The sequence below is a fragment of the Epargyreus clarus genome, unplaced genomic scaffold (assembly GCF_041222505.1).
Source record: "Epargyreus clarus isolate Ecla_fem2 unplaced genomic scaffold, WU_Ecla_fem_2.2 ptg000008l, whole genome shotgun sequence".
NCBI classification, from domain to species: Eukaryota; Metazoa; Arthropoda; class Insecta; order Lepidoptera; family Hesperiidae; genus Epargyreus; species Epargyreus clarus.
Genome location: NW_027332216.1, coordinates 354,144 through 377,213, shown reverse-complemented (window position 1 = coordinate 377,213; position 23,070 = coordinate 354,144). Strand labels below are relative to the sequence as shown.

Here is a 23,070-nt window from a genome sequence, read left to right as displayed (position 1 = left end):
CAAGTCGATTTGGATTAGGGCATCTTACATTGCGAGTGAATGTGGTCACTGCGACTCAAATTTTCCCTTACATAGACTTATGTCATTTTATTTTTTTGCATATTACGGGTATGCATGACTAAAAGCTTTATGCTACTCCACGCCTTTTTTTTCGTGGGGAAACCCTTCATGGGTTCCTCTCGGCTTTGGGGGTAGCGGAGAGGATATGCCGGACTCCTACCGGCTAAAATCCCACGGTGTTCCTCTGGACGCCTTTTGTCGGGCCCACGGGTACGCTAATAGCACACGTCCGCGATCCCGACGGCGTTTGCCCACGTCCAGGCCCGTCTCGGTTGCTACACCACGCCTACAAATTGATATAAATAGGTAGATATATACTAAATTCTACCTTGCTGATTATTGTACGAACCATTTACAGAACTTAATTGTAACTTGCTTTAACGATGAAGGAAAATATCATGAGGAAAGATAACCGACATTTTAATACAGTTAAAGGTCTAAAAGAGAGAGAAGTTTACCTACTAATCCGCACTTGGTCAGCCAGGTAGAGCTAAAGCCTACACCCCTTCCCACTTTGAAAGGAGACTTGTGTCGAGCAGTGGGATAATATTTTGACGAAGAAGAAGACTATAATTGTCCTCTTATAAAACTATCAATAATGTAGACATATCACATATTGGAAGTGATAAGCTGGTTGCGATGAAGTTAACACTAAGTGCTATTGTATTTTGAGCTGTGCCTTAACTTTCTTAGTATTATTACGAGTACATGTCATATAGGTATTCAGGAAATATCTCTTTCAGTGCGAATGTAGGTTCCTATTTTTAAGAAAGAGATAGACTTGTATAGTCTCAATGTTACAGTCAAAGTGATCAAATAGCTATCATATATAGAGTTTAATACATATGTCCATACTGGCATTACTACTTGTTTGTATAATAATAACTTTTTGTATGTAGACAGCTCTATATTTTTTCGAGGAATGTTTCCCAAGCAGCCAATGCATAGCTCTATATTTAAGCTCTAGCTCATCCCGTTTTCAGCTTCGCATCAAGAGTCATGCCAAGATATTTGGCTGTATTTGCATATGGTATGGGTGTATTCTTTATATACCTATATAGGTTGATAGTTATTATGCCTATTTGTAAAGTCGACGTGCACTGATTTGCTTTCATTGAGCTTCATTCGCCACTTCTTCGTCCAGTTAACTACTCTGTTAATAGCTAATTGGCATTTCTCCGCTGCTTCAGTGTGATCATACCCAACAACTATGATTGCAGTATCATCAGTAAAAGTTGCAAAGATGTTGTTTTCTGCTTCAGGAAAGTCACAGGTGTATAAGAGGTACAGGACCGGCCCCAATACATTGTCTTGTGGTACTTCAGCTTTTATTTGCTTGAGATCGGATTATGCTTCTACTTGTCTCACTCGGAAAGCTCTATTTCAAATATAGGATATTAAAATTTCTGAGAATTGTTTTGGTAACATTTCTCTTAACTTTATTATTAAACCTTCATGCCAGACTTTATCGAAGGCTTGCGGTACATCTAAGAATACTGCAGACTTTCTTCTCTTCTAATGATTTCTCCATTGTATTGGTAATCCTATGAATCTAATCAAGTGTGGAGTTTTTTTCTCTAAAACCAAACTGATGGTCTGGTATTATTTTTTTATGTTCCAATATGGGCTTGTGTCGCTTTAACAATAGATATATAATAGCATGTTAAAGTTAGTCAAAGTAATAATAATGTTATTGTAAAAGCCCGAAGTACGGTAAATCTTAAGATTAACTGAAATTATTAGATAATGATGAATAATGTTGTATCAACGTCGTAACTACGAATCATACAGTTTAGGTCCGAAATATCGTGAATCGGACTTACCCGCTCGATTAGCTTGGTTTTCTATTTTCTTTTATGTTCCATCCTAACCTTACCAATACCAAGCCTGTACGAAATTCTTTAGGATTGGTTAGGTTAGGTTGGAACATAAAAGACAACATAAAACTAATCGAGCAAGGCGCGGGAGCGCACAAAATAATATCAATATCTCTGTTTCTTGCTAGACAAATAACCGTGTAGGCTTATTATAATATTACGTACCCTACTTATACTGGATATTTGTTGTATTTTAACTTGCTTTTTTCATCAACCCAATACTGTCCCACTGCTGGTATTCTTCCATGCTTAAAAGTAAGCATTGACTTGTAACAACTAACTAACAAATAATGAGATGAAATCTGGGAACCAAGTTACGGGTTTATAAATTGATTATTTTTGTCAATACATTCCGCTATGTCAAGCGTTAGATAATAGAGCCAAGGCGTTGATAGTGACTCCACAGTGACTCTTGGTAAAAACCTCTCGGGTTTTGGCTCATATGAGTCATTTTAAAGAATCTAACAGATTAATGTTTGACAAACCCGTGATTTAGTTCTTTATTATGGCAACATTTTTTGGTTAAAGTGCCTTAATTAAAGAGGTGACAGGTATTAAATTAAAACAAATGCATTCACATTCAAAATCGTATAATCTGTTCTCTATTTCACATAATCAAATAATCAATAACAATTCGCACGACCACCATCAATGATCATTTCTTAACCTACGAAGTATAATATACAATTGGATTGCAGTAAGATCAATTATTCAACCTCTTAATTAACTTAATTGTTTACAGTACACTCCATTTATTATATATATTGGAATAGCATAGATTTAAATCAACAATACTTTGCTCGATCGCTCGATCCATTGACCAACAAAGACTTTATGCCAAGACTTTGTACCAAAAATGCCAGTTAAGTAATAAAGTTATAAAACAAAATATTAATGCAATGCCTGACCAGTTGAAATTAGCAATAATACGTACTAAGCAATAATATGACGAACAATATATTCAAATAATACAAGATTTCATTGCAAAAATGAAAATTTTATTGTAAAAACAGGAGACATTAAATTGTTCAACATTGAACAATTAATAGACAAATAACATTTTTTTTATTATGACACATCTAACGAAACTACACTAGTACGTCTTCGATCATTCTGTCTAGCACTAGAGCCGACATCTTTGGTTCTAGTCCTCGGCCAAAATATCATTGACTATGATACTAGAACTAACAAATTGAAACATGCAGTAATCCCAGTAAGATCAGATTACTGCCAAAATACTTTTTAACATACCAATGTGTATATGTGTATGTGCTATGAAAATAACTTCAGTGAGCTGTTTTTCGTTGTAATTTCTGTATTATCGTAGAGCGATAGAGCTAGTTCTATAAATATTTAAATCTATGCGATAAAATATAAATATAGAAACATTAATTTTAATTATGAGCTCCAACTATATTAATTTACATTTATCTAATTATCGGAATGTTGAGATCGGTATTATTTATAGAATGCTCCAAAAGATCATTTGCGTTGTATTTAATAAGATAAACGTAAATTCGGCCAGTTAAAGTACCACGTATATATTTTGGGGGTTTTAATACAAGGTAAAGAATAAATGGGTACCTTCTAGCTAACATGCCCATTAAAGTCAAAACATTCCAAGGAAATTTTATAGTCCAAACTTCGAACTTTTTTTACATTGAAATAATTAATAGTGGTGTTTTAATGACGTTACTAATATTTAACTCATTAAACAGTATTCGAATTAAAACTTATTAAAGTAAATTAAATTATAGCACTTGTTCACAGAAATTAATTATTAATGAATATTATATTATGGAATAAAAAATAAAAATCGTTTATATTAAAAAAAAACAAATTAGCAAATTAGGTAGAGTCGTATATGAATTTAATAAATTATCAGTTTCTTGTTTTCTTATTTTGATAATAATCTAAAGATAGTTACAATTATTTTAGAACTCGTTGTATATTTCCTCCATTTTAAGATGATTGCAAAAATAATTCACTTTTATTACAATGAAGCTAGGTGGCATATGCGCCATTTTGTAAACGTCCTCCATTTTGTGTTACACACTTTTTATTACGCAGTGTACTGACAAAATTCTGTAGTAATATTTATTTTTGAAAATACGTACATACGTATTTTTACAAATTGAATTAATTTTATTTATATTATGACTACAATAGATGGGTAAGAGGGACGACAAAAAAGATGTGAGATAATTATTTTATTACATAATAAATACGCACCTTTATATAAGTCTATGAGCTTAATACGACAATCTTAAAATTATGAATGTTGGCTTACGGTAATGTCAAGTATTGTTTTAATAATCTTGATACAGTAATTACGTATATTCTTAAGACACAGGTTTTGTACTCAAATATCTGAATTGACCATGTTGTAGTGAGAACTATGTATTTTAATTACTACATCAAACCTATAATTACCCTGAATACTGAACATCATATTTTTCGATAGACTACAATAGATTAATTAAAGAAGTCAGAAATACCTTAGATTAACGATTACTTGCAAAATAATTTGCCCTAAATAATGGTAACTTTTGTGATGTATTTAAGGGATGTAAAAAAGTATAAAGTTCATTATGATTTGTGAAAATGATAAGAAAAAACTAGTACCTATTTACAGAAGCGAAACTTTTCAAATTTTTATATTACATCACAGCGATTGCCTGAGAGTCACGAACTTAATACTAAAATTATAATAACATTGTCAAAAATCTTTCTTTTACCTTAAAAACAATAATGTACCATTTTTGTTCAAACTACTTAATCTTTGGCCTGCAGATCTTTACACTTGTCATTTTATTGCACATTCGCGCCAATTTTTCAAGCTTAATTCTAATTACACTAACACTGAGAAAAGTGATGTTATCATTAAATAATCATATAAAAATATATCATAAACAATTAATAAAACGATACATTATGCATGACATGAAAACGGAGATATGAAATTAAGTACAACTCTTAAAGAAACAATTAAGAAGTATGGCAACATCATCTATCAAATACTCTACCAAACTGGAAACTAAATAACTTACTAATGAAATAATAATATAAATAAAATCGGAATGTTTGAAACGTATCAACTATTACTAAACTATTAATCTTATCCATACGGTAACAACAATCGAAACTTTAAAAATACTTTATCAAAAATCCGTAGCTCTGAACAACCGTTAAAAGTTCGACCACGAAAAATTCACGTCGAGGGTAAAACCATTTGTAAAAATACAATAAAGATCACTTAAAAAAATAATATGGACACTTCAACAGGGGTTTACAACCATTAATTGACGGGGTCAACCATCCAACATTCATTTTACATTACAACCACTGAACCTATACCGAACCATACATATTGAGCTTACTTTTACCAACTTGTCCCACCACAAACGAGTAAACGGCGATAAGTAAAAAAGATATATTATTCGAATCAACGTAATTCAAAATACTTTTTTCAAATCGTTATCCTCAACGTTTTCTTCCACAAATCTACTCGAGTTACCCGGCGGTGAAACAAGTTCCTTAACGACACTCAGAACATTTCGGAAAACATCTATCTATCCATTATCTCTTTCTTAACCTACAATGTCCTAATCTTTATCGTTCCAAACAATTTAGCCCTTGAATAACTCTCTTCAACACCAAAAAAACAACAGCTTTGTCTAAAATCCATCGAAAATTTATTCGCTGGAGTACGCTTCGCTTCATATCTTTGCACAAAATCGTCTTTTTCTATTCATCGCTGATACGGCAACTTTTCAATTTGTCCTTTCTTTATTAACTAACTCAGAGAGAGCTGAACCAGGGCTCCTTGCTACATTAAACATTAATACAATCCAACGTCCCTCTTACATTGTTTTACTGGGCGTCATGTCCCAATATCTTTAGCCTTTCCTTTCGATTACAAAAATTAGGAGTAGGTCATCGTTTCCAATTTGACTTTGACGAAGTTTGGATTGTCGGTCTTGAAATCTGGTCCTTTGTGGCCGAACTGGTAGACCAGGCGGTGGGACGGCACGGACACCAGCACCGACTGCCTGTAGTGGTACCTCATCGCTCTGCTGAATTTCTCGAAGGTCATGTTGTCGTTTTGTTTCATTTGCCCCCAAAGCTTCGCAACTTCATCGGGTTTGACGAATCTGTAAACAAAAAAAAAATTACGTTATAATTTGCCAAAGCGTGTCATCTACCCATCCATCTATAATTTGCTAAAGAATGTAGGAGATGACAATCAAGTAATTCCACAAATAGCCTCACTAAAAGACAAGTAAACAATTTGTTTCATTATTGTTGTCTTAATACACGGTCTTTGCGTCTTAAGCAGTTTTAAGCCGCATCTTAGATACTTATACACGATAAACTTATATTCAAATCATGCTTCTGTGCCACATGACGTCAACGTACGAGGCGCTTTTATGTTCAAATGCAACATTTACTCAGAATCCAAGCTTGGCCATTTAGTTTTACGACCATTTACTCAACAAAGACTCAGGTTAAATCCCTGATATTTCTTGATATTAAAAGATAATTGTTCGCGCCAATAATTATAAAGCGATAATTATACTTTACAATCAAGTAATGAACCATTATTTTGCAATTTTTTTGCAATGATAACATCGAACTTGAAGATGATAGGTTGCAGAACAAAAAGGGCTTTAAACTATCGATTATGCGTTTCCATGATTGCAACAATTTCTTTTGTGATCCAATTCCAATTCAAGGTCCTGATGCAACGAGACAAGGTTAGAACAATAATCCTTCTATTGAACAAGACAGCATGCAAGATGCAATTACAGACGATAAAATTAATGCGATCTTTGATTTTGCTGAGCATTATTGATTAGATGTTATTTGTTTATGATTTGCAATGACCTTGTAAAATATTGTCTTATTTGTATAAAAAAATACCAAGCTTGGTGTTCTTAGAGCATCTCAGTTTGTTATATTTTGATATCCTGCTTGCATCCAAAGAATACGTTTTAGATAAATCCTGTTCTCATCATGCTACATCAGAACTAACATCAGTAACCAATCACAATCGAGTCAAGTTCAACTACATATAATAACACATCGTCTTATATAATTTACCGGTCATTAAATGGATTCTTGGCATCAGCGACTTATATGTCGGCGAATGAAACGGGTATATACACATCGGTGTCAAGTTCTGATGCAAAGTGTCCAGATAATTGTGGTGCGAGTCAAGGATTACTTGTTGCGGCCATTATCAGGTTGGCAACGTGTGGGATGGTTAGCGCGAATGAAACGTTACGTCGTTTAATATCGCAGTTGTCTTCAAGACGTATGGAGGAACACACCCATTTTTCGTTCGAAAAATCTGTATGACTATTTAAGTACGTTACAAATTTAAAAGAAAGCTGATGAAAATTATAAAAACTGGCGATAATGACATTTGTCGACTTTGATTGTTAAATGCTATGATGCAATTTGACTGAAAAGTAACATCAACTCATTGAGTTATAAGAAAACCAGTAAAATTAACGTGCCTTACGTTCATACGTATATCATTATATGTATTCTTGCATGTAAATAATTAACTAAATTGATCATTTGATTTTGAACGGCATATATTCGTGCTGATAGATTCGATGCTAGGAACTCAATCTCGGTGGAACGATGTGGGGCGTTCCCTTGGCAACTCCCTAACTACGTACGCGCATTGTTGGAATTAATTTGCTAGTTTCTTTGTCACTAAAATTAATTAATTCTTAGTATTATTTATAACACGCCATCCTACCAGGTTTAATACAACTACTAAAAGATGCAGTTTTAATATAAATCTTTTATCTAAAAATGCAAGCACTTGATTGCAATTCAATCGTTATAAGAAAAAAAATGCAATTATGAAGTGCAACGTAAAAAGAAAATAACATTACGTACCTACTACGTATTTGAACTTATATTTTACGTTTTAAGTGGTTTATGTTCAATGCAACCGTAAACCTTTGCATAAGCAACAAATGCAAATAACTTTTAACTAAAGTCATTAAAATGTTTATTGTCACTAATTAATAACGTTAGATATTAATTAATGTTAATTCGTACAATATCTTCGATTACTAACATTTTATTGCTTATTAATGGCATTTTTTTATTAATTTTCGTAGAATTTGCTACTTTACTATTTAGTGTCGTCATTGTCGTCACCATCATCAACCAATCACTATTCCGCTATTGGGCAAGGAACGTCTTCTGAATGAAAAAAGGTTAAGTCTTGTTTCATTAAGCTGGCCAAGTGCTTGTTGGTACACTTCGCGCACCTTTTAAAACTTTTATCGACAAATCTCATGTTTGTAGATTTCCTTACAATTTGCGTTCATCGCTAAAGCATGTGTTAATTAATTTCGAAAGCCAAATAATATCGAAAATTCAGCGATATCTTAAATTTTAAATATTAACTGAACAACACAAGTAGAATTAACGTGATATAAATAATGACGCGTCGGTCAAGCGTTGCACGACCTTGTCGGCGAGCATCTAATGAAAAACTCAACTGACAGCAGACAGACGAGTTTGTTTTCAATATGTAGCTAATAATAGTCCCTTTGCAGGCAATATATGAAATGCAACTTGAATATAACAGAACTGAATGAAAAACGAGCGCATTCCATATGCCTGATCTGTTGCCATTATCACTTGCAATGAGCATAGTGGCTCACTTTGAAGACCTCAAAAATAAATGAATGTAAAAATTGTGTATTTAAGATTAATTTAATTTAAAAATAAAATAAAATAAATTAAATTAAATCAAAACTATTTTCTAATAATGCATATTTTGCAGAATTCTTTTGGAATTTCAATTAATTGTTCAATTAATGTTTGGTCAATTAATGATAACTATAACATTCGCACTACCACATTTATGATGTAATTTTAAATCTTAATTGCATTATGTTACGACCACCATTATTATATCCTATGATATGTTGTGATTGCTCGATTCAGAACCTATTTATCAGAAATCAGAACAATGAAATTTTATAATAATCATTAATTTGTCTTTCTAATATCGCATCGTGCGTAGAATTTTTTGTAGACTATTCCATTGGTACAATTCCTACTAGTAACAAGTCCTCTACATCCATTCACATCATTTCATTCTTTGGTCCTACATTAAGATGCTAACTAATAACAGTCTTTAGACATAAACTAAAAGTAATAGGCCAATAATAAAGTCCTTAAAATTCTACTCCAATACTGAATCGGCCATGCCGAGAGAATACATAATTATCTGTATTTATTTTCTCCTTTTGTTTACTGTCCTTTAACAATGACAGCGCTAGGTCGAATGCTTGGACAATTTGAGATTGCAAAGTAAATAATGCAGTTTTACGAGCTATAAAACTAGTTACGGCCAAGCTGGTAACAGCCATGGCATTGACTACTCACGTGTCTACCCATCAATGTTCTCTTGACTTAAGTAATATTAATTGTTTTAGTAATAATAATATTAATGGTTACCGAAGGAAATATCATTAAACATTATGCTTGCTTCTGTATCGCAGATTACAAATATCCATTTGACAGTTGAAATGAAGCTATCATTTTAAAATATTATTTTACGTTTCACATACAAGGCGCTAAATATTTCCAAGATACAAAGTTTTCGGATGATAAAGTTTATCAAAATTTCAGTGTATATAAAAACATACAATTTTGACGGTTTATTATTAGACCTCAATAAAATTTACTGTAGAATATTATATGCGGTACGCGAGTATGTAATAAAATGGACTCCATATTAGAATAACGCGACAAATAAAATCTTTAGAATTTCGCTCACGATCCCATAGCGCTACAAAGAAGAATTGTATGCTGTCAGTGACGTGACAACCCATTAGATCCACATTATCTTTCTTCCAACGTACATTTCAGGATATATGAGTATTTACCATTGTGCCATACGTTAATGACTTAAGTTTGTTGGCCCTTAACTGTGCCAAAGTGATGACTAAGTTGTAAAATGCTTGCGTCCTCATTGTGTTTTGCAAGCTCTTTATGTCCAGTCGTGATATTATTTCTTTTTATTTTACATTATGTAAAAGATACAGTTATATAATATAACAATATGAATACTCGAATATGGTTGCGAATACAACCCTCTTTTTATCCACCTGCTAGGTACAAATTCGTGTTCCACGACTGGGGAACCTATAGTAAAATAATGTAATCAACGAAAAAATAAATTAATAAAATAAAATGAATATCCAAATGTAAAACCATAACCGATTTTGAAATCTGATAATTCTTTCATAAGATAAATTCATTAACTACATTGATAAGATTAATAAATCGAAAAATCGACACAACCTGATCCCTATTACGAGTACATATTGCTGAAAGTTCTGTACCGAATGAAGACAAACGTCCTCTTTAATGGATCATGAAAAATTTCCAATTCATCCATTTCACGAAGCGCATCACGTAGGGACGCCTCCTTGGCCCAGCTGATCGGGTGATACAACACAAGGCCGAGCCACGACCTCGCGCACACGCAGCGAGCATCCAAATTCGATGAATCACTTGCTGGTGACAGTGGCGACACCGCACAGAAGGTTAATGATACAACAATGCGACCCGCAACGCTAATTTTATTGATATCGCTCCGTAATTGACAAGCTGATCTGTGTTATGGCTCAATCTGTTGTTGTTTTCATGTTTACTTAAGTAAATAAAGTTTCCATGAAGGTAATATAAGTACGAGAATTGCGACTTAATCTTTGCAAGTTATATATTGGAGGCTTCATAATGATTTATGACCAACATTTAGAATGAAATTGTACGATCAGTGCCAGGAAATACTTGTAAGGAATTAACAATCAGATGCTAATTTTAAAGCTGGTAAAGTACCTGAATTAATTCAGATGAATCGCTTATTTTATTGTTGCATTCGGTTCCAATGAATTGACGGTAATTCACCTTTTACTTCATACGGGTTCTATTATTATCAGAAATGTAAATATTTTGTTAGCTGTTACTGAGATAAGACTTGTTATAATCGGTACTTGATTGAAAATGAGTAAATGAAAATAACAGTTATGTAATGACTTTAAATTTTACATTGTTTAATTATTTACATGTTTTATTATTTAAATTAAATTGTTGTTAGTCAATGAAATTGTCAGCAGGTTAATGATATTCATTAAACAAATCTTTAACGTTTTTTTAACTTATTCAATCTTTACGTTCCTGTTGATAATCTTTAATGTAAGTATATTTTATTGATAAATTACTTTACAAACTTTGTATTTTCTGAATATTTCATAGTTTTGTTTCATTTTCGTCTTTAAACTTTTGAATCTGTATTATATAATAGTAATACACTGTAACTGCAATTCTGTCAGTCTTAATTGCGCCATACAATCGTCTTCAATACATCCGTCATTTTTACATTTATTATGAAATGCAACTTGCCAAATAAGTAACATCCGCCTCATTCAAAATTATATATTCATCAGACCTGCTTTTTGTGTCATTTAGAAATCGGATAGCCTCTTACAATATCCAGGTTACCTGCATCCTGGTTGCATCAAAAGTAGCCCACAGAATAGGTAAAAGACTCGAACTATCTGATAATGGTCGTAAAACTAAAATTTATAGGGAAATTACTCTGCTCATGACTCCAGGGCTAAGGTTATCTATATTTTATTGGTTATCAAGAAGCCTATGGATCGTAAAGTTGCTATAAACCTTGCTGAATCCTTATGAGTCGACGCGCATTTTATTGCAACTTGCGTGCATTCGGTGCCAAAACCTGTTGCATCGGGCCAACCAATTGAATTGGACATGCGAGTCGTGGCTCCGGGTTGTGCAAACATGTTTTTGTGCCAAATTTGGGGTCTCGCCCGACCGTTCTGCGGATGGATTGTATTTTTTGTCGGTGTTTAATTTTAGTTCTTCATACACTTCAGATTTTTCCATAACGTTTTTGGTTGTTGTTCATTTTTTTATGTTCATATTATTGCAAACACTTCTTACTCTGTTTAATTTAAATAAAAGTCTGTATAACCATTACCTTATTTATGATATTAATTAAAAAATATTATGTTCATATAATATATTCATGAAATAAAGTCATATATTTTTATTTTTTAACGTTTTGGTTTTAATAAATTTACATTAGTTAAGAAAAGGTTTAAAGCTTCAAAAGGGAAAAGTCAAAATTAAGGGCGCCCAAAGATGTGAGGCAGCAAAAAATTATACCACACTCGTATGCAAATCAAATTTTTGATCAATTTACGTGGCAGCGGACCCAAGGCGAACCGGTTTGCGAAAAGTGAGACGGGTTCTGCTTACAAATGGCTTATTTACATTGTAGTTGGACGAGTATCAAGTGGGTATGTAGATGGTGTTGCCGGGGAACCACCAGATGAGCGGCCATTGCGTGACTATCTTGTTAAGATGTGAGTGGGTTCACCTTAATGTTTTTCAATAGTAGCTCTTATCGATAATGGGAATCCCCTAGATAATAATAATGTTACGATAAAACCTGTAACTGTGGGAAAATGCGAAATGACTGAAAATATTGGTGGCATACATTTTTAGGAGTAGTTTGATTTTAGTGACAAATAATTTAAACTTCACTTTACCTTTAAAGAAGAGGCATACACCCTACTTTAGTTCCCTAGCAACATTTGTACAAAGAACAGAGAATATTTAATCAATATTTGAATTAATTTAAAATGTAATTTATAATAACCAGTAAACAAACAAATATTCAAAGAGAACGAACGAAAGAACCAAACATTGATCCTAAAGTTAAAGTAAATGCAAATGTCACTATCGTAGCATAAAAAGTTATCAGAAAGTTAATTCGCGGGCTGCATTCACGAATATAGGTTACAGTCAAGTTTATCGGTTTAATGTTGTTGCCGTGTATGAACTCGTTATCGGCCGTGTAGGGACGAGGCTCCCGATAAAAGATTAGTGTTATCAGCTTTTGTCGATAGCCCTAGGGCCGTTTATAAACATGTTGCGTTAAGCAGAAAAAAGGCTGACTAAAGACACACTAGACTTCACTATACTTTTTGAATTGTAAATCAAGCAACGCATTTTTTTTGGAATTAGTCACAAAGATATTTCGGAGGCGTTCCAGCTTAGTCCTCAGGGGTAGCGGCGCATCTGTGGCTGACCTCAGATAGGAATATCTAATCCTATCTGGGGTTGATTACAAATGTCCATGGGCGGCAGTAGCCACTTACCATCAGGTGGACTGCATGCTCGTCTGCTACTCCTATATTATAAAAAAAAAATCATGTACCGGTTTTTTATAAGGTAGTTAATGATTAATTAACTCCCTTTAATCGGATTCAAGGTCGATGAACTTAAAAAAACACGTTAGTTACACGCGATGGACTTACACGTGCGGATTTTGAATAAATTATAATAACCTTGTATAGCAAATTGTGCGAAATTATTTTTTTACAACTCTGTCTGTAACTCCGCGCCTATTTACAAATGATTAATTATCATTTATTTATTTATATTGTTGATAATAATAGCAATAGAAATATTTTGTAAAAGTTACCTTAACATAATGTTTATTTAAAAAAAAAAGGTTTTTCAAAAAATACTGTCGCTCTAGCTGTTTCTGGCGTAAACCTCCCACAATGGGCACGGGTGTGTCTACACCAGGGAGGCTTCTGGGGGCGTTTCTCTGTACTGTCCCAATGTGAGTTAATGGAAGAACAAACAGGTCAGTGGCCACCCATGTACAAACCGTCCACAAAGCGCTCAACAAGGTTTAATGACTATCCAATAATAACAACTGGATCGGCAATTTAACGCGCCTTCCGAAGCAATGAACCCATGAAAAACTTCTAGCGCTCACCCATCCAACTCCCGACTGCGCCTTACGTTGCATATCTTTGTAGATTAGTTACGTTCTACCTAAACAACCAAACTACATGTATCAAAACAGTTTCACAAACAAATAGGTACTATATCAATTAAAATGTAACTAAAACTATTTTGATGACACCATTTTCGGCAGTTTCTCCCCACAACCGAGGAAGGCCGGGGGCAAATTATTACCAAATTCAATTCGTAAACAATATGCTTATGAATTGTGATCAAAAGATAATATGTATTGTAGACAAAAATGTATCAAAGTGAACTGCGTAGCACTTCGCAGTTTATGGCTTTAACTCATTAAAATCAAGGCCATATTTTGAAAATGATCTACCAAGGTGCGGTACTGACGTCACTTTAAATTGATGTGTTTGTAGTGTAATAATTGGTATGTTTGTTTGCTCATACCATTTTGTGGTTATATTCGAATTAATACAGAAGACGAAATAATTGGGTCAGAGAAATTAATTTAGGACCGTGTGTTTAATGTTAATGTTATACTATTTTTGTCATTTTAAATGTAAGAAGAATATATCAATCTATGGTCCCGGTTACCACGGTAGTCTAAAGGTGGTACAATCCTTTGTGCACCACCGCCACAACTATTTCTGCCTTATAACAGCTGTGTTACGGTCAAGAAAGACATACTTATCCGAGGTGTTGCAATTTAGTCCTCAGTGATCTGCAACGCATCTGTGGCTGACCGCAAGAAGGACTCTAATCTTAATGGAGTTGTTTTCACATGTCCTTGGCCGGCCTACCGGCCTACCTACTTACCATCAGATGGACTGCATGCTCGTCTGCTACATCAATATAATAAAATATATTGGAAGGTACCATTAAACTTGATTAGATGTCTTGCAGGTATTTTGAAGACATTCGACATGGGTTGGTCATTAACCCGTACCTTCTTTTGATTTATTTGAGGAAATATGATAAAGTATGTATATGTAAGAGGTCTGGACTTCCCTCAATTCTATGTCCAGAATTGGAATACAAAAATGTTCCAATCGCTAGAATTTTTAACGACTTTCATTGATTTTACTAAATTTAGGTATTTGTTATTTATTTTCCAGTAGGAATTATTACACTTTATTCACAATTTCTAACCACATTGCATGTGAATCAGAGCAATGGTAATTTCATTAATTTGTACATTGAAATCATTGACGTCATAAAATTTCCACTTTTAAATTGGCAGATATCGCCAACCCTGTTCCAGTTATGAGTAAAAGACTTGTACCACTAACAGAGTTCAGTGAGCAATTTTAAATAATGCATAGAACCTCAATAGCTTGCGAGGAAAATACTATTAACTAGTAATTAAAAGTGAGGCCTATCAAAAGGGCTGTAAAAACTCAACAGCTTGGTAGAAAATATACTATTAACTAGTTTAAAGTGAAGGCTTAACAAAAAGGATATTTTCATGTAACTTTTTATCTAAAAGCAAAACGAGATGAGGCTTTCTTATGGGATCTTATTTTCTTTGAACTATCCTGTTTAGTTTAAAGATATTAGCTTAAAAGTAAATCGATAATAATGGATCAATCTATTACTGTTTCTCTTAGTTATATTCACATAAGCCCGTTATTAATAAACAATCCCTCCAGTTTATGACTATCAAAGATCAATAAAATGACAATGCCTATTAAGAAGATATTTTCAAAAGTCAATCTTTGGTAGGCAACTTTGGATAGATTGATTATTAATAACAGGTAATGGCGTTGCAATTTTTGAAAAGATCTCCATAACATTTTTACTGAAAATTTCTCGCCTGTCGGTTAACTGGCATGGTTTGACAAGTGTCTCATTGCGTCAGTAGGATCGCTGGAATTTGACGCATCATGTCATTGTCCCTGCACTAACGTCGGCTGCTGATAAACAATACATATTGATTCTATTGTCTATTAACTTCAATTGTACTGTTAATATTTACTTAGTTATTAAATAAAATTCAAAAGTGTTAGATTCACAGAAAAGTTTTAAGTGTTATGTAAACACTTGAGGTTATAGCTACTTTCTTAGTGAAGCAATAAATGTATTTATTGTCTACCATTCTACTATTATATTTTAAAGCTATAAAATAATTAAGAGTTATAATGTTTATGGTTATTGATCTCATAGGAAATAAAAACATTCATCATAACCTACGCGTTTATAACTATTAAAATTCAGTAAGTACCTACAACAAAAATTCTGAAGTTAACTTATTTCATAAAGTTTCGTGAAACAAAAGAAGGTGTCGCTTTCCTATAAGAAAACGTATTTTAGTTTTCACTATAATTTCTTTCGATTCATTAAAAAAATATTTTAGTTATTATTATTTTTGTAATGTTGTTGCATCTTGCTCTCTTGTTCTTATTTCGATCCAACATGTCTGAAATGTGCATGTGTTTGTCTCGAACTGGCACTGAGTTGCATACCTACGCCACCCACACTCACAAACAAATATAAACTTTAAGCTCGAGAGTTAAACGTAAATTTTGTATGTAGAGACTGGTTTTAAAATTCACACCATGTCTGAATTGATGGTTTCCAGGTATTCTGAGCCTCCGCAAATAAAGTTGTGAAGTAGCTCGCGAAATTCGTTTGTTTTTCCAACACTTTGACTTGTTATTGTTATTTGAAATAACAATTTTTTGTTATACCTCACATACCCAAATTAATGTGTAATGTGACAGTCATGGGTGTGACCAGTGCTAACATAACAAACAAATAACATGTAATAACAATTGTTTTTATCGTTATTTTATTCATAACAGCTATTTTTTAATCGAAATTGTAATACTTTGTTAGATTCTTATACAATTTCTTGACTATAGCTATTAATAAATATACATTTATATGTACCAAAATTGTATATTGGCTTTTGCATTTTTTACTAAAATTTCGCCGATATACAGTATGTTCCTTTTTTGTTTTTAAAATAAAGCTTATGAGTTTAAAAATTCCTATCGTTTAAAAAACAAAATAGTGGTCGTCAACGACTTCACAACATGTTTTCGATTTTATGTAGATCATTATTTTATGTATTCAACAAATCGCCGTCCCAGAGCACAATAAGCCCACGATTCTGCGAATCGGACGATAATCGAGAGGAAAACAGTTAAGATCAGTGTACTACTCCTACATATGGCAGCTTCGCATTCTTCATCTCAAAGTGTTAGGCTAGACACACTTTGCGGAACTGCGAAGTAAATAATCGCGAACGAGTAGACGGAAATACTAGTGCAACGAATTTCAAAATTTTATTTAATAACTCTTTGAAAATGATATTTTTTGCGGATTTGCGACAATAAATAATCGCGGGAGTCGAAAGTATTAGTATGACGAATTTGAAAATTATTTTTCATACGTGAAGTTTTGTTTAAAAAGATGATATGCCAGCGATCAAAATTATACATTAAAGTAAATGCAGTTTGTATTCGACATGTAATTACTGGATATCAACGTACCTCATAATTATGATCTGTTAAAAAGTAAATATAATTAACCAATTGAGGTAGTGCACAATTAAAATGGATTGCTCAAAATAAAAATTCGAATATTTACGTTACCTTTATAAGTGGTTGGTAATATTTTTATACATTTTCCATATCATTACTAATGTGCTTTAGCTAGAATTAGTCTGATCTGGAGAAGGCCTATAATGGACGATCAGGTCTCAGTTGTTTAATTATAATACTTTCGAGTACTTTATAATGTTGGACACAAATATTTACTTCATTTCGGACATCAATACACATGTAAAATGAATCTAGTGATACAGGTAAGTAACTTGCGTCACCACGCCCCCATTTAGATGTTTTCATCGTGTTTTTGCATACCCTCACGTCATTTGATGAATAAAATTTAAGAACTTTATCAGATAACTGGTTTACGAATGTCAGGAAAGACGTCATAGCATAAAAAGCATTGCCGGTCAGCCCGTGTATATTCTTATTAGCTCCAAAAATTAATTATATTAAGAAATATTTAAATGCATCGTTCAGCAAATTATCACGTAAATGTCTGCAACTTATAATTAAAACATGTCCAAAAAAGTTCTACCAACAATTCTTAAAATTTATATTTAAATTATTGACCATATGTATCGCTTTGCAATAATTTGTTGAATATAAACATAATTTTAGATGTAACATTAAAGCTTAACAAATGTTACTCCTCCTACTAATACTCCTAATCAAATGATTAGGAGTGTGCTAGAGTCTAGACCGCCCAACTTCAACACGCCTAGTGAAAGGCATTCGTTGATCGCTCTATCCCTTTTCAATCCAACAAAACACATGAGACAGATACAAATAATAATTATTCATCTTTATATTTTTTGCATAATTACTCAATCGTAAACACATGATTTTGTACAGGATAATAGCTTTTCGACGGTATCGCGCAGGCGTCAATATCGTTTGATACTCGCCACCCTACTCCACAACTCTGTAAATTACACGTGTCTCGTGTTTTTTCGCCCACCTTCAAGTTTCCTCACGTTTGAAACCGTTAAAGTTGGCATTGAGTTATAGACGTACAAAAAATACAAAACAGATTAATAAAATTGTAGAGTCGCTTCGAATTGAATGTCTCGAGCTGCTGACGTCTTTGTCCAGACCTTTGCAAATTACCATAATATAAAAGAACATTATTTCTATTAATAAATTGTATAAATAACTCGCGCCACACTTGGGTCACTGTTTTTTGACATGTACAAGATGTATTTCTTTGTTTTATAATATAGGAGTAGTAGACGAGCATGCAGTCCGCCTGATGGTAAGTGGCGAGGGACCACTGCCGCCCATGGACATAATATTCATTAATGAGAATCATTTCACAAGTTCTTTCCATATTATTAAGATACGTTTTAGTATGAAATTATAGAAAATGTCGTTAAGCATTCCTCTAAAACTATGCCACTCCTACGTATTTTTAAAAGACATTATTTTCTGTCACAGAATCGATCCTAAGATGACCACAAAAGTTTAACATTAAAAATTTCATGCAATCTGAAGTCCAATCTCATGATTAACGTAACACAATCTACGCATACAATAGTATCTGTAATACCCCGAAAGATTAGAAAGTGATGTTTTTTGTGCGAAACTGCTGTAAGATAAATAGCATTTACGTTTATTCCACGTTATCCTCATGCTGTCTCTGTCTGCCGATATTGGCGAGTTGCGATGGCTAATTGCAATGATAAACTTGTATACACGTAAGGTAAGGATGCGTCATACTGCTACTGATTCAATAAATCGACTAAGATAGGTAAATAAGAGATTTCTTAGAATACGATAAGGCAGGATAATATTGCTTGACCTTTTGTTAAGTATTTTGTTTTTCGTACTTTGTAACACTTGCAATGTTATTTATAGTGTCTTTTCGAGATTACCACACAACTACTATCTAACAAACGCAGTTATAGATATTATTATTATTAACACAGAAATTGAATTAAAGTTTTGATAATATAACTTTTTTGTTAATAGAACTGTTAATATTTAAAAAAAAGCAACTTTGAAACCAAAATATCCGTAATTAAAATATTCTAAGAACCGAACTCTTAAAAGAGCCTAAGAAAAAATTGTGATCGTTTAATCGGATATAAAAATTAATATCAACTGCAAAAAATAGTTATGTAATCATTAATCAATGACTCAGGTCTATAAAATATTGTATATCTTGGAATGTGTGCTCTTATCTGCCCCTCACCCCTCTTTAGATATCAAATCTGATAGTTAAGATAAATAAGTTACAATCATTTAATGTTTTTTAACGATTGTTATTATTTTCAATAGGTTCACTTATATACTCTATGCTTTTTATATATTTTAAGATAGGCTTTTGTTTTAAGCTAATTTATTTATAATGAGACTATTAAATAATTTAACATAATATATTACTTTTGTACATTTTTAATAATAAACAAGTTATGTCATTTTCATTTTACTTAAAACTTTGATTATGATAAAGAAATAATTACATTATTTCTCCTTGTTATCAACAAATGTGGTTAAAGGTTAAATTAAGATGATAAAGAGCAGGCGTAAAAAAATAATCAATAGATAAGGTGCACAATCTTTAAAAGATAAATTCCGAAAATAAAAACAAAGCTGTCATAATAAGGAAAATTATTTGATAAACAACAAAAATTTAGTTTTTATCAGTTAAGAACACGTTGTGTTCAAGACTTAATCACGAACGCGCACGCGCATCTGTCGCTGTGTGAGTGTTAGGCACAATGTTGTAGACACGCGACGAAATTTGAAATAACAGTAATATGTTAAAAATAATTTATTTTCCTAGACGATTATACATACTTACATAACTTTTGTTTACATACACTTTTGTTTACATAAACAAAAGTTATGTAAGTAAAACCAATTAGTTATATAATCGCACTTGATAAATTATCCACATAATACTTCGTATGACAAGTTGCCATACAATTAATCCTCGCCTGTATAAAAAACCTAAATAAAAAAGTCACGTCTCCAAACTAATCAGATCCAGGAAAATGATACGCCTCGTGCAATTTGATGTATTATGCAATTATAATTGCATCATTCGACCGCTGCAATTACATATAAAATATAGTGATTTAGACGGAAAACGTGTTGCGCATACCTTGATGGATATACTGATTAATTTGTACCATATTGATATTGATATTATTTCAACATCGTAGTAAGTTTGTATAGTGTGTGAAATACATTTAAAGATGAAATCAATCATGTAACCATATTTTTTATTGGTCCCAAAATTTTGCTGTATATTTTTTTAAACATATTTCAATACCATTTGAGGCGCGGCGATAATACCTTTGGTGGTAAAATTTGCAATAATATTATACCTAAATGGGCAATTTACAATTCATCACAATTACTAATCCAACCGCAACACGCGTCAATTCTGATACGATGTGTACATGTGTGTTCGTATTGCTGTGTGAGTTGGCTGCAGGGAAATCCCATCGTGCAAATTGTTGTCTCGCTTTATTTTTAGGGTTCTTCAGAAACCCACGCAGCGCTGATTCGTTTTAGCCGAATGATTGCTTGGACTCGCTCAGTTTTGTTGTTGGCTGCCAAATATTTTAGTACTTAGCAACTATGTTATGTATGTTCAGTATCAGTTATCTCGTTTATAATGTATTCATAATAGACGTTAAATTAATAATTAATCGATTACTTCACACATACTTAGTGTTTAATAAACTTAAAAACATCTTTTGGAAAGTAACCTGAATTATATAGGATATTTATTTAAATAGACATAAAAGAAAATATATTTGGAACTTTAATAAATGGCAAAATAGTCTAAAATAAATCAGTGGATTCGCTTTTCACAACTACTTTAAAGATTTTATTATTTAAGAATTCGCTGTACGTAGCGGCAATATATCTTATGCGAACCGAGTAAGTGTGATCTACGAGGTTGTGGCGATGGTAAAAAGGACAATGGCTGAAAAACTTCCTTGACCCACTTACAGTAGGACGCGGGGGCGATTCGCCATTGCCCAGCAAAAACATAATCTTTAAGAGAATTTTCTATGTGAATTATTTGTTAATTGTTGGTACCATTTTATTGCTAGTCAAAATTGTAAAAAGAAATATGAGATCGACTATGTATGTGTTCTTTATAAGAACAATGTTAAGCGCTGTTATGTTTTGGTTAAAGGTTTTTGGTGTTTTGTGGGTGTTTGGTTAGTTTGGTTTATAAAGAGCGTAAGGTAGACAGACAGGAGGACAACTCAAATAGCACTTAAATCTTGACTATGGCAAGTAGTATCCATACTTACTCGTAGCATAAGTAGCAAAGGTTATTAATACCATTTTTTTAAATACTCATTTTTCATACAAATTACTAAAATATCGTAACGTAAGATAGTATTTTTTTTCCAAAAATGCAAAGTTTCTTATAACCATATATTCCATAACTTAACACTATTGCCTCATATAACACTCAAAATGGAGTGCCCAAATAAAAAGACATAAACACCAAAATTTAAATACATTTTGGTAGAGTTGTAAAGTTATTATAAATTTGGGCCATGGTTGGCTTAAATAACAGTTGGTTATATTGACTACGCTATATAAGTTTTTTGTGTTCACATTTTTTTGATAAAATACTGTGTTATAAAAGTGAGAAATATATTTTACGTGATTTTTTTAAAACTCAAAGAGAAATCAATTTAAAATTTGTTTTGATGGCGTCAACCTTCCAATAGTTATACAATGGCGTTACCACAGACCCACTTTTTATCTCTGTTGAAACAAATAAAACTAAAAATTATTCGCGAACTCTCTCAAAACATTTTATGGCTCTACTTGCTCTCTACATTCACTTGTCTTGAATCCATCACATCACTAAATAACATTCACTTAACTCTACATTAAAGTGAATGTTATTGTAGTTTTATTTCAAGTAAGGTATGATTTAATTTAAAATCAAATTCAGGTTCGATAGCACAAATTAGGCTTAACAAAAAATTCATTCACAATATAGTGAAATGACACATTGAATTGAGTCATACATTTTTTTATTGGCATGTTATTTACTGACTTATAAACAAAAAACGAAGGATATTAACATTCATTCATTGCTCGACGTTTAAGGAAGTTTTTATTGGTAGTTTAAGATTTTGTGGTGACGGTACATTGTTATCAAGGCTGCGGTAAAGACCAGTCGTAGGAGCTCGTAGAGGTATTGTAGCGACAATTAAAAGAAACGTAACAATTTTGAAAATATGATTCTTAATGACATCAAACACTTGCAAATTAAAAGTTAACTATGAATTTAATGATATTTTTTTTGTTTACTTTAAAAATTATAGACTTGATAGAACTGTTAATCATTCCGGTCTGATACAGAGAGTCCTAGGTTCATCCTGGCCAGAAATCTACATAATATTAATTTTCGTCAAGTGTTTATGTTCATATATTATGCGTATCCATTACGTCCACATCAGTCTGGATTGTGAGGCCATGAATATAGAAAGCGTCATTGTGACTAACCCAAATGAACTCATTAAAACCACTCACGCCATTTTAAGTGATACATTTACCAATGTGAAATATAGTTACGTGTGCCCTTATGGTCTAGAAGCCTACAAGGAATAAACAGAATTAGACTTAATGTTATAAAATCGATATCAAAATATTTTGAAAGTTGTCTTTTTACAGATTTTTTTGCCTACCTACCAGCACTCCGCCAAGTACCGTTCGCAAACAATAATAACGGTAACCACTCTACA

General features: G+C 32.6%; 1 protein-coding gene across 1 annotated transcript in view; it reads right to left on the bottom strand.

The window, feature by feature from the left end:
* Window positions 1–2,510: 2,510 nt before the first annotated feature.
* Window positions 2,511–23,070, bottom strand: part of Ets (transcription factor Ets) — a 28,671-nt gene continuing 8,111 nt past the window's right edge. The window contains exon 2 of the mRNA XM_073075512.1: window positions 2,511–6,091. Coding sequence (XP_072931613.1) covers window positions 5,863–6,091 — 229 coding nt within the window. The 3' untranslated portion in view covers window positions 2,511–5,862. The remainder of the gene's footprint in view (window positions 6,092–23,070) is intronic.